Here is a 13,248-nt window from a genome sequence, read left to right as displayed (position 1 = left end):
TTGTTTGAAATATAGTTTATTTGGTTGACTTAGAAAATAATGCCTTTATGCCACAACCTTTCCCTGTCCTTGACTGCTCAGACATGGTACGTTCCTAATTTCTTGCCCTTCAAATGCTACTGGTGTTGCCATTAGCATGAGGGCATTTCTCCTTTCTCCTTTCCCTATTGAGTCACATGAGTCATAGAAGCTCTTCTAACCTGAGTGGGTTTGGTTAGAAATCTGAGATCATCTTGAAAGTGAGGAATTTTTCTTCCCACAGAGACTCGGGGACACAGAGGAATCATTTGGCAATGAACAAAAGTTTAGATTGCCTATGGAGTTGGCTGTCAACATAAACCTAGAGCCAGAATTCCAGGCTACACCAGAGCAGTTCTAAGCAATTACAAAAAGCCTAATTTGTGTCCTGAAAGATCCACTTAAATATCTGTGTGCCCCAAGTTCACCAGTGAGTGGACTGGCTGCCCTCAACCAAGTTTCCTTTTTGGTTCAAAGCAGTGGCAGTAGAGTTGTACATTTGAGAACAGAAAGCCTTCATTCACACACATGTTGGAGCACTGGCTTGGAATAGAACGTAGAAGGGTGCAGCGGAGGCAGGAACAATTGTTCCCCTAGCTTCCTTCTAGAAGAGGAGTTTGCTGGTGAGAAAGACGAGCAGGATCTGAAGGGCATCTGCGATGGGGCTGAGGAAGATCCCGCTGGCCACGCTGCTGGTTGTGGTTAGGGTTGAGGTTGGGTTTAGGATTCGGGTTGTGGGTAGGACATGGGTTTTGGGTGGCCTGGTCGTGGAGATCGTGAAGGGTGACGTTGTGGTCATTGCTGAAAAATAAATGGCATCAGAACTTCTGTTGGTTGGTGGGTGGGCACTAGAGAAATGAGGCTAATCTGATGGAACACTGGAGCCAGAGTTCATGAGCAAAATTTAATAAGCATGTCTGAAGGGCCAAGTGTGTGCAGAGGAGGGGGAAAATGGGGGTAGAGAATACCAAGGAACAAAACATCAGTAAGAAACACTCTCTACCCTTAGGTTTATACCGTCCTACGGGGGACGGAATTTATACTTAATTTACGTAACTACTTAATTTGTTGTTGGGTGGGTTGTCGGCCCTCAAGGATCCTTAGTATTGTATTAGATCCATCAGTGCAAATATGATCCAGAATGGCACAAATTTTATTTTTTTTCTTGCTAATTTCAAAGTTTGCGTATAAAGCTTGTAAGAACTAGATACCATCCAGATCTGAGGGTGGCTACTCCTGCTTTAAAGTAAGCGGAAAGAGGCACCATCCAATCCCCTGAATCTCTGTGGTTTCTGAGGCACTGGTCATTTTCCCATGTAGGGATATGACCACACATTTGTTTTCTGAGGTTGCCTGGCTGAGAAGCAAAGAAAGCCAGGCCTGTAGCCCTGGGGGGTGGGAGGTGCCTGATCCTGGGTAAACTGGAGCTTGGCAGTGATACCTCCAAGGGTCTGAGTGGACCACAGTGGGGACTATAAGGAAGAAGGGAACTGTCCAGTGATTTGCTTAGGCCATACATTCTTCTGCCTTCCTGGAGGGTGCCTTTAGGTTCTGTGACATTGTCTTATTTAGCATTTCCCCAGGGCAAATGTTTCTCTAGCATCTCACTGAGTCAGAAAGTCTGACAAAACCACTTTCTTTTTCTTTTTGCAACTGGCTTTTATTAACATGGAGCTAAGGAGTCCTGACTAGAAACAAACTTCTTTTTTTCCTTCTTTCTTAGCATTTATACCAGTGTTCATCTCGAAAATGTCCTTGAAAAAGAAAATAGCATCCAGTCTTTTCAGAGGAAAAACTACCAAGGAAACAGTTAAGGCTTTCATACAATAGTTTCATTAGGCATAATCCCTTTCAAATTTATTGTTGAAAATAGATATTCCTTTTGACTACATTTGCAGTGTATGATGGGCAGGAAAGTGGGCAGTATGGTAGATGTATTTCAGTGTTTTGGGGCTTCTGAAGACCTGTTATCCGGACACTGAGAAAGACTAATGTTTCTTGTTCTTGGTTGAGCCTTGTATTTAAAAGCTTCATTAAAAAAAAAAAAAAAAAAAAAGACTGTCTTTATAGTTTTGATGTAAGTCTAAGGAAAGTGTAAAATGTATCAGATGTGGAATTTAAGTCCTAGTTTTGCCATTTACTTTCTGTGTGGCCTGAGGCAAGTTACCTATCTTTTCTGAACCTCAGTTGGTTGAATTTGTTTTAGCTCCCTCAAGGGAGGTGAGAGAAGGAAGGGGGCAGAGATGGGAAAGAAGGGTAGGGAGCCTCAGGATGGTTTGAAGGTGAGGACTACAGCCTGTGAAAGACCAGTGCAAATTCCTGATGGTAATGGTGGTGGCCAAAAGCCACTCTGAGAACTAATGAAATATTTGGTATTTCTATGCTTTCAACCCTTCTTTGTGCAAATCGGCCCCCTCCTCCCTATAATGTCTGCTATATCTATTAAGGCTTTGTGTGAGTGGGAAGTCTTTGTGGAGATTGAGGAAGGAGCTGATTTTCATATTGGTGTCTATGTGGTGTTGAATAGAAACATCTGAGGAAGCAGGATTCTGCAGCCACGGGTGACTGTGAGTCTGTAATGCCCTTGGGAATTGGCAGAAATCTCGGGCATGGCTTTTGTAGTGTACAAGGCATAGGATAAGCGGTTGAGCTAATCTTATGTAGATCTCAAGGTGCTAGAAGGCCCAACTGATAGTTTGGTAATGCATGATTAGAAGACTTTTTCTAGGGTACCCACAAAGTAATTTTCCAGGCTAATGGAATTCACTGCTGGATATGTAAACGGAATGCAGAGGAACTTACCTCGTTTTTTCAGTGTCAGAGAAGAAAACGTAGCCATTCTGTGGAAACTGATAGTGAAGGCTCTGTAGAGGGTAAATCAGTGAGATTAGATAATGGTGAGGACCTCAGCTGTGGAATTCACAAGTTCAGCTCACATGTCTGCCTTTCCAGAGGATCCCAACCTCTTAATTACTTTTGTGCTTACTTTCTCTACAGCACAATTAGCAGATCATCAAATAGTGGTCTGCTCTATATTGTCAAATAAGATCCTCCATGATCTTGCTCCAGAGAAGATAATGTCCAACCCCACCCCAAGTAACTTCACCACCCTTAACTCCCCACAGGCTGGTGATATATACTTTTGGTCTTTGTTCAAGCCAGTCCTGCCTGTAATATCCATCTGGGCCACATCTGCCCACAGATTTAAAAGGAACTCTATGAAGTTGTTCACCCTGTTATTAACTCAGACAGACCTCCATCAGAGACAGGCCCCTTGACTGCATTGTCTTATTATCAGCCTCACCTCCCACTAGAGGACCAGCTTCTTGAGAGCAGGTTCTGTTAGCAACAGTGACTGACACATAATAGGGGCTTAATGTTCATGAAATGATCCGTAGAGCTTGGTCTGTTGTTCTTATGTTAGTGTGTCCATTATTATATTAGTCTCTTGTTCATATATTCAACAATTAATGAGAGTGTACTACAAAGCCAATCGCTATGCTTGGTGCTGAGGGGACAGTGGTGAACCAGACAGGCATGCCCCTTACACTTGAGGCACTTACAGTCCCTTCAGAGAGACAGATTTTAAATGAATAATCAACTAAAGAATTAAGTAATTGACCACAGTGGTGGCATGTGCTCTAATGAAGCAGTGGAAGCTGTGAGAGTGAATAATGGGGAGCCAGAACTTATCTGGGAGTTTAGGAAATGCTTTCTCGAGGATGTGATGTTTCACCTTAGTAATTATTTCTGTATAAGCCTTGCCTCATCAACCCTCACTATAAAAGTCCGTGGCTGGGGACCTCATCACATCCATTTTGTGCCCTATCCAACACAGTGGAATTCCCTGCTTTCTATATCCTCCATCATCTGTGCTGCTCCCCTCTTCTTGTCAGCCTTGTTGACCAAGACCATCTGTCTACACTGTAAACAGGCAGAGAAGCCAGTGCATCATGGCTGGGTGTGAGATGGGAAGGGTCAGGAGATCACACTATCAGTGGGAATGTACTGCTTCTGTTGCAGATTGTCACTGCCTGGTCTTTTATCTGTTGTCACATGGAGTATGGAGGCTTTAAGGAAGTGAGATGAAAGGAAAGTCATTGCCCTATTTAGTCTTGGCTGACTTCTAATCGTGAGGCTGGATTATAGCAGCTCTTGCAAGTCACTCTGTGGGAGCCAGCTAGGTCCAAGCAGGCGCAGACCATGGCGGGTGAGGCGGGACGGCTTGCCAGCATCATCACCGCTATTGTCCACAGAGACTTGGTGGCTGTTCACAGTGAACATGGCCTGATGGTCAGACCTGTCCTTTCAGTACAAAATGGCAGTCCAAAAGTGTAAAGACCTCTCAAACATTTAGTTTCTAAAGTAAACTTGACAAGTCCCTAGCTGGGAGGAAGTGTTTTTGTTAAGTGAGCCCCCAGTTGAGCTCACCTTGGAATGAGAGTGTGTCCATCTCGTGTGATACTAGGAAGTCAGATTTATTACACAATCATCACACTTTCTGTTAGCAAGTCATTTTGAGAATGAATCTATGTTTTAAAAGATGATTCTCCAGTTTGAATACAGAGAATTTGAAGCACACAGGATGCCCAGTGACAAGGATTCTTTGCTTGACCAAACTTTAGTCAGGCTCCCAAAAGTTCTCCTATGCCCATCTGTGTACTTGCTTGTAAAATCCAGGTTTAGCAAGAACCCTGCTAAGTCAGTTTAGCAAGAACCTGTTACCCTCGATATCTGGTCACCCTTAATGTCTGATTGGGTTCAGAAAGAATCCTGTTAGGCCAGTTCGGCCAGAATCCCCCTTACAGGCCTTGATATTTCCTCTCAGTAAGTTTCCATCCACTGACCCCCACCTTCTCCTTGGCTATAAATCTCCACTTGCCCATGTTGTATTCAGAATTGAGCCTGGCTCTATGCTGAGGTCTCTTTTCTCCTATTGCAATAGTCCTGAATAAAATCTGTTATTTACTTTATGTATGGATTCATTAATTCAGTCATTTTGCCTTACTGTCTAGTTCTGATTTTCTTTAACACCAATTTTCTGTTAATGTCAAGCATAGCTGGTGTGTATGTGTGTGTGTATACTCCTATAGATAAAGGGTAGGACAAAGAATGGCATATAAGTACAGAAAAGGAGTATAAAAGTACTTAATTCTCCACATCATATTTGGATTGTATTTTGAGTCCTCCAAGATCAGTGTAAAATTGCAGAAACACAATAGGAAATTGTAAAAGCCCAAAGCAAATCATATATAGGTAGGTTCTTACTGTATCTTGACTGCAGTTACGTTCATGGAATGAGGAGATTCCCAGTAGGCCCTGAAGAGTGTGCTGCGCGAGTCCTTCATGTGATACAAGCTGCTGCTGTTGCAATCCCGGTCTGCGCTGTGCCATACGCCCAATGAGTTGTTGTTCATGTCCACTGCTCGTAGGACTACAGAGCTGACATTGTTATTCACAGGAACTGATACTGTGAGAAATGACAAGGAAACAATCAGCCATCTGTGCACTAAGACAAGGGATGAGGGTCATGAAGCCAAAATTAAGTGTAAAAAAAGGAAGTTACAAATAGCATGTATATATAGTGTGACCCCAATTTTGTAAAAGAAATTGAAAAAATCTGGAAGGAAAGACATCAAGATATTAACTGTGGTGAATTCTTGGTAGTGGGATTACAGACGATTTTAATTTTCTTCCTAGTACTTTTTTGTGTTTTCTACATTTTCTACAGTAAAAGGTGGACGAAAGGAGACATATACTCTGGCCCTGGGTGAGATTCCAGCCTGGCGCTTAACTTCTTGAGCCTGGTTCTCATCTGTCAGATGAGGGGATAAACTTGCTTTGCCCTTCTCTCAGGAAGTGGAGTGTGGGGAGGTTACGGGTTGATGCATGTGAAAGGGCCAGGTGGAACCCCTGGCAAGTACTTCCTGAAAATTGGGAATATTATTTCCAAGTCAAAGTGAAGCCCATTTCCTGGTCCTATAAATACTGAAGCTCTTGGTTTCTGTTGTTGAGGGTGAGGGAAGAGGGACCTCTGAACCCCAGGAGCCCTAATCCAGGTACCTGTCAAATAACCCGTTTGGGTTCCCTTACCTTCTCCACTTAGGTGAGTCTTCTCCCGTGACCTAGCCTAGCATGCGCTCACAGGAGACCCCACTGACACTTGTTAATCCCACTTGTTAATTTCAGCATTCTGTTGAGTAATGGGGAGGGAATTTCAAGAGAATATTTCAGTCTGTCCATTTCCTCCCTTAGAAGATCCCTTCTGAATGAATTCCTCAATGCTAAGGTGTTCTCTGGGGCCCTCTCAGCCACTCACAGTTCCTTCAGAGACTTCTTCACAAAGCAAAGAAAACTGATCGTGTAGCACAATAGGATCTGACAGTCCTGGTTTTGAATTCCAGCGCTAATATTTAGGACGAAGTCATTTCAACTCTGAGCCTCAGTTTCCTTATTCTTCATCGCTCACTCCACAAATATTTATTGAATGCCCACTTTGTAATAGCAAGCCTGGTTGTAGGTCTGGGGATAATGGCATTATCCCTTATTATATGGAGATCACGATACGGAGGAGTAAAGAGAAGAATGCAAACACCCACTTGGTGGGTGTTAGATAAATTGCAGTTGTTATTGTTATTATTTTTAGCACAAAATACTTCTCTGTTCTATTTGTTTGTCTTTGCCAATGAAGGTGGGCTGAGCCAGATCCCATGGGCCCTGACTTGCTTGGTGAGAACCTGACATTTGTCCTAGATGTGACAAGTGATGGTATCATCCAGATAGCGATCAAGTCTGTCAGCTCTCCCTTGGCACGCTCTTGCATCTGTCCTTTCTTCTACCTTCCCTCTCTCACTTTGGTTTATGTCCTCTTTTTCTTTTTTTTAATTAAATTTATTGGGGTGACAATTGTTAGTAAAGTTAACATAGATTTCAGGTGTACAATTCTGTATTACATCATCTATAAATCCCATTGTGTGTTCATCACCCAGAGTCAGTTCTCCTTCCATCACCATATATTTGATCCTCCTTACCTTCATCTCCCACCCCCCACCCCCCACCCCCCTTACCCTCTGGTAACCACTAAACTATTGTCTGTGTCTATGAGTTTCTGTTTCTCATTTGTTTGTCTTGTTCTATGTCCTCTTTTCTTCTCTCCTAGGCATCTGTATTATTTGGATTTCTGGCTTCTAAGTTCTCCTTTCAGGCTGCGGGCAGATCAGACTTCTATACACAACACTTCTGTCAGGAGACACTCTTTTCCAAAACCTTCAAAGTGTCCTTCTCTCTAGGGCAGCTAAACATTTCTGCTTTTATAGTTCTCCTGTCAATTCCAGTAGCCAGCACATGGCTTTCATGACCCTCTAACTAGCTCACAGTGCTGTGTGTGCCCCCTCTCTAGGGGCAGCCAGTCTTCCTATGGTTCTGCAGACACACTTGGCTTCCACCTGCCCCTTGCCTTTGCTCTCGTCTGGCTGCCAGTGTGAATTCTCACTTCGTTCTCATCACACATGCCATCCCGCTTACTCTCCAAGATCCTGCTTATGTCCTACCTCCAGGCCAATTCAGCCCTCTTTCCCTCTCACTCCTGAAACATTTATGTTTCTTACCATAAACTTGAGTGCTTAATTACATTCTGGCTTGTACTATATACTGTGGTTTCATCTGTGTTAGTATCTGGCCAACCCAGTGCTGGGCACCTGGAGGGTACTTTGTACTAACTACTAACTGATTGATTTACAAAGTTGTGCATCCAATGTTGTGTAGTGCCCTTAAAACTGAAGGTTCAGGGGAAAAGCCAGGGAAGTTACATCCCTATTGCCCATAGTAGTAAAAGTGGAGGCAGATGTTTACCCAGCAGTCTTAACATAAATGGCACTATATTATGGGTTTCTTTCAATGATATGAAGACAGACCCAGGGAACCTGTTCTAAGATATTGCCTGAGCTGCATTGTGTGTTGAGATCTGCCAAGCCATTTATACATGACTTACCAGGGTCGACATTGGTCAATCGTATAATTTATAAACCCTGAAATTAAAAAAATTTCAAAATCAGAATAAGGAGAAGCAGTTGGCCTGTTTGGGCATTTACTCATCTCCCTAAACGCCCCGAGTCCCCACCCAGTCCTGCAAGATAACAATCTACAAGGACATCCTGGAGACTGTTTTGTAATTCTAGGTGTGGAGCCTGGCATGTCACACCTCTGCGAGCACAGGATTTTTATCTCAACTTAAATTATTCCTATAGTGAGTCAGTGTATCCCAGGACTATAGCATATTTCTGTTCTGAGGTGAAATCAGGTGCCGTTTGGGGAAGGGATTTGCATGTATGTAGTGGGCATTCCCTGAATCTTAGTTCCTTTCAGCCTTCCCCTTTCCCTCTGCTCCGCCTACTGCCTCTAAATCCTGTGATTTCCCTTTCACCCAGCATGTCTCCTTTCAAGGGGTCTTTTCCTTTTAAGGGGTCTTATAGATCATCTTTTGACTCCTCTCTCTCCTGTCTTCCTACTTTCAGAAGGCTCCTAATCTCCCCCATCTGCACCCCCTTCCCCATCTTCACAAGATAGGTTTCCATTTCTTCCATTTCAGCAGCAAAATCCTTCACCTCATGATATGTTATCTTAAGTCAGAGGTAATCTCTTTTGCAGTAGCCCCTCCGCCCCTCAGGCCCTTCTCCATATATAAGGTCACACGTATGCCCTCCACGTCCTCATCTTGAATAACAAGATTATCTTCTGTGCCCTGTTGGACAAGATCCACTGCCTGAGTCAGTAGGACAGAGTGAGCCGTATCACAACCGAGGCACTTAGTGACAGTCCCCACGAAGACAGAAAAAAGTACAAGCTGCCATGGATGTGTGAAGGCAGGCTCCTGTTGAAGTCATTCTCCTGTTGAAGCCTGGAATCTGTAGATCATGAGTGTGGGTAGCAGAATTTGGTTAGAGTTCTGAGGGGCAGGATAACAGAGTCGATAAGAAGACAGGCTCTGAATGAAGTTGGACAGCCTGGCTGAACAAAGCTGGACTGTTATTTAGGTTCAAATATTAGCTGTGTTACTTACTAGTGACCTTGGCTAAAACTTTAACTTCCCTGTGCCTCAGTTCTCATCTGTAAAATGGGAAGATAATAGTATTGACTCTTAGAACAGTACCCAGCATATAGTAAGAAGTTTCAGCTCTCATTACTATAATGGAGGGGTATATAGTTTACTAGTTAAGGGCAGTCTCTAAGGACAAAATGTTCAGGTTCATATCCCACCCAGCTCCACCATTTAAGTAGCTCTGTGACCTGATCAAGTTACTAGGATCTCTACTTCTGTTTTCTCATCTATGAAACAGGAATGACAGTGGAGTCTACCTAATAGGCTGTTATGAGGGCTAAACGCATGAATACGTGTAAACCACCATATTACATGTTGTTGTTATGAAAGTAATTAGAAAACACTTGCCTTGACTTGTAGGCTTGGCTGATCCCCAAAGGGATATTTATCAAATATTATTAGGTACCTCCGAGTAAAGCACTGGATTAGGAATGAAAAGAACAAGATTTAAGAGCTAGTTCTGCCACTTACTAACAGTGAGACCTTCAGCAAGTCATTCAATTTCTCTCGGCTTCAGGCTCCTCCTATATAAAGTGGGATAGTAAAACTTTCCCTGTCCTGCTCACTAAATTTTTCACTCGTGGACTAAATGTGAACAGTGCGACCTGGAGTTGTGCAATATACAGTCATGCACAGTGGGACTCTTATCCAATGGATGTGAAAAGATTACAAACTGTGAAACAATTATGATCCCTTAAAATAATAAAAATGCCCGTTTTATTTAAGTCAGAGAACCTTCCGCAGGTGTGCTCTTGCTGGGGCTCAGTTATCCTGGGCGTTGGAACTTAAGAACTCCTGTGGCTCAGGTTGGCAGGGGGAACATGCAGAAATAGTCCCACCCAACCCACTGTCTCACATATTCTCATTCTTTCTGTCCCCCTTCCCATCCAGGTCAAAAACACATTATGTGTAACTGAGAGCAGAGATGGAGAGTTATATTCTAAAATTATGGTTAACTCCCCTTAGAGAAAAAAGACAACAGAGAGAAAGGCTTCTACTTACTTGTGTAGATTGTGTTGCGTTCATAGACATCTGGATTAGCCTTGATGCCTGGAGCAGTGGTGGGGACGATCTGAATGAAGAGCAGGCAGCTGTCACTGTAATTTGCCGAGCTGGCAGAAATAAACAGCATTACGAGACACGGAAACAGCCCCAGTGGCAGCAGCGTGGAACCGAGGACGGCCATGGTCTTGATCTGTTTGGAAATTGTGGGGCCTGGAACTGGCTAAGACCTACCTACCTTACCTGTTTATATGCTCCAGGACTGCAGCTTCTGGGTGAGCTCATACTTGCAAATCCTCCTCTCACCCCTCCCTAAAATGAACTGGCTTCTGGAATTTGTCACCACGATTCTTTATCAATTCCAGTTTCACTCAAGAAGGAGAATGTACTGATCATGGATTTGTTTTGCATCTTATTCAGCTCAGTATCTGCTATTTGAAGAAAACTCTTGAGAAAGGTTTAATGCTGGCAAAATAAATTCAGAGTTGAGTAATCATCACATACCTGGCCCATTTAGAAGCTTCACTTTTCTCCCTGAAGGTAACTCAGGCATAAAATCTTTCTTTTCTTAGAACATTATGTATCCATTTCCAACTCTCCTTAATTGAACATGTCTCCAATCCCAGTTCCTTTTGTGACTAGCATAGAACTAGAAACATTGTGCTTGTGGATTTATTTATTTCTTTGGAAAGAAACAGCTTTGGTCCATCTTGCTCCTGTTACTTTCCTCCATAGCACCATACAACAAGGACATTACTACTACAAAAAAAAAAAAAAAAGAAAACATGGTTTTTCATATCTCTTCTCTGATTTTTATTATTTACTCAATGAAGGAGAAAAGGGGGAAGAAGTAGTCTACTATGTGACTAGAAAGAAAAAAAATGTAGAATTGAATCAGTGTGATATTTATAAATGTTTTTTTCTAGAGAAGCACTTACAGAAGTGGAGTAAGGATCTCTGAAAAATGTACTCCTCAAGAGTAACAAGAACATTAGCAAAAATGGTCAAAAATCAACTTTTTATGAACTCTATGAATTAACCAAAAGCTTCCAACAATCTGAGGAGCATTTGTTTAAGAAAAATGGCTGAAGTTGCATTAAGCACAGTAAGCATTATGGCATTTTAACTTGCCCTATTTCCACCCACTCACGCTGTGGTAGCCTTAGAAACCAACAACCTTGCAACTACGGTAGCCACGAGGACCAGCAAACTGGCAGCCAGTGGAAGGGGACAGATGGGTTTGGAGCTCTCCATAAAGCCTCATTCCCAGAGAATTGTCACTATGTGACCTGTCTGGAAATTGCCTATAAGAGCTACAGTCTCGGGGCTTGTGTTTATTTGGCCTGACTCAGAATATTCTCTGTGTAAACACCTTATTGCTAGGGTATTTGTTAAAAAATAAAGAGTGGGATTTTTTTTTTTTTTTTTTTTTTTTTTTTTTTAACATTGTAGCTGCCTGAGGCAGTGGTTCCAATTAGTACTAACAAGGAGCTGAACAAACAATGAAAAAGAAGAAACTGGGGAATAAAATGTTAGTTGGGGCCTTTGAAAATCTCTGACAAATTCCTGGGAATCTAGAAGGCCATGTGCATGTGCAGGTATGTACTTGCCTGGGAAAGACCCAAGAAATCCCTAATCTCCTTTTCTACCTCTGCACAAACAGGAAATTAAGGCTAAGGCAGAGTTGTAAACTGTTTATCTGATCAATGAAGGCATGTGCCAAAACACACACACAGAGGAATTTGGCAAAGGTTGGGAGACTTAATGATTCAAGACATTAGAGAAAAACCTCTGTCTATTCATTAGCTGCCTAAGCTAACTGAGCAGAACCTTCAGTGGCCACACATGATAAAGAATATAGGCTTTAAAGATTTAATTCTAAAAAATTTCTAAACAAACAGCAGCAGCAATGACCAACAATAACAAACAATGGGAACTACAACAAACCCTGGGAGGGAATCTGGTGTCCAGAATGGCCAATTATAATTTTTAAATATTCAGTTTTCAACAAAAAAATTACAAGACATACAAAGAAACAAGAGTATGGTCCATAAACAGGAGAAAACTCCTAACTAATAGGAACTGTCCCAAAGGAAGCCCAGATGTTGGATTTATTAGAAAAAGATGTTAAATAGACAAAGTATTATAAATATGTTCAAAGAACTAACAGAAACCACGTCTAATGAATGAAAGGAAAGTATGAGAATGATGTCTCATCAAATAAAGAATGTTAATAAAGAAATGGAGATGATAAAGAGAACCAAATAGAAATTTGGCAGTTGAAAATTATAAAGACTAAAATGAAAAATTCATGAGAAGGATGTAACAACAGACTTGTTAGAGCTGGCAGAAGAAAGTATTAGTGAACCTGAAGATATTCAATAAAGATATTGAATACATTTAACAAAAGAAATGCAAGACTTGTACATTGAAAACTATAACAAGGGACCCAGATAGCCAAAAGTATCTTGAAAAAACAACAAATTTAGAGGACTCACACTTACCAATTTAAAAACTTACTACAAAGCTACAGTAATCAAGACAGTGTGGCATTGGCATAAAGATAGACACATAGATCAATGGAATAGAGCTGACAACAGCTCAGAAATAAACCCATAAGTTTATGATCAACTGATTTTTGATAAGGATGCCAGGACAATTTGATGGGGGAAGGAATAGTCTTTTCAACAAATGGTGTTGGGACAACTGGATATCCATATGCAAGAGAATGTAAAAATTAACACGGATCAAGGACCTAAATGTAAAGAGTTTAAACTATAAAACTCTTAGAAGGAAACATAGGTATAAATCTTCATGGCCTTGGATTAGGCAACCATTTAATAGATATAAAGCCTAATGCAAAAGCAAACAAAGAAAAAAATAGGTAAGTTGGAGTTCATTAATACTAAAAGCTTTTGTTCTTCAAAGGAATCTATCAAAAAAGTGCAAATACAGCCCAAATAATGGAGAAACATATTTACAAATCATATATTTGATTAGAACCTAGTATGTGGAATATATAAAGAACACTTATAACGCAACTATAAAAAGACAAATATTCCAATTTAAAAATGGGCAAATAATATGAATACTTTCTCCAAAGAAGGTATACAAATGGCTAATATGTACAT

At 41.6% G+C, this 13,248-nt stretch overlaps 1 protein-coding gene across 1 annotated transcript; it reads right to left on the bottom strand.

The window, feature by feature from the left end:
* PLET1 (placenta expressed transcript 1) lies at positions 1–10,590 on the bottom strand. The gene is made up of 4 exons (XM_019715257.3): positions 10,118–10,590; positions 5,287–5,488; positions 2,821–2,882; positions 1–819 (listed from the first exon to the last, which is right to left on the bottom strand). Exons 1-4 carry the CDS (start codon positions 10,299–10,301, stop codon positions 623–625), a joined length of 645 nt encoding a protein of 214 aa, XP_019570816.2. The 5' UTR covers positions 10,302–10,590; the 3' UTR covers positions 1–622.
* Between the last annotated feature and the right edge of the window lie 2,658 nt (positions 10,591–13,248).

The sequence above is a fragment of the Rhinolophus sinicus genome, chromosome 14 (assembly GCF_057876585.1).
Source record: "Rhinolophus sinicus isolate RSI-liver-muscle chromosome 14, RSI-T2T, whole genome shotgun sequence".
NCBI lineage: Eukaryota > Metazoa > Chordata > Mammalia > Chiroptera > Rhinolophidae > Rhinolophus > Rhinolophus sinicus.
Note: the sequence above shows the minus strand (reverse complement) of the source record. Positions and strands in the feature narration are given on the sequence as shown.

Excerpts from the sequence above, each read along its gene's own strand:
- PLET1 (XM_019715257.3), bottom strand. The coding sequence starts at position 10,301 with ATGGCCGTCCTCGGTTCCACGCTGCTGCCACTGGGGCTGTTTCCGTGT. Across the intron at positions 5,489-10,117 it reads ACGCAACACAATCTACACAA|TATCAGTTCCTGTGAATAAC; the intron begins GTAAGTAGAAGC and ends CATTTCTCACAG. Across the intron at positions 820-2,820 it reads TCTGACACTGAAAAAACGAG|CAATGACCACAACGTCACCC; the intron begins GTAAGTTCCTCT and ends TTTATTTTTCAG.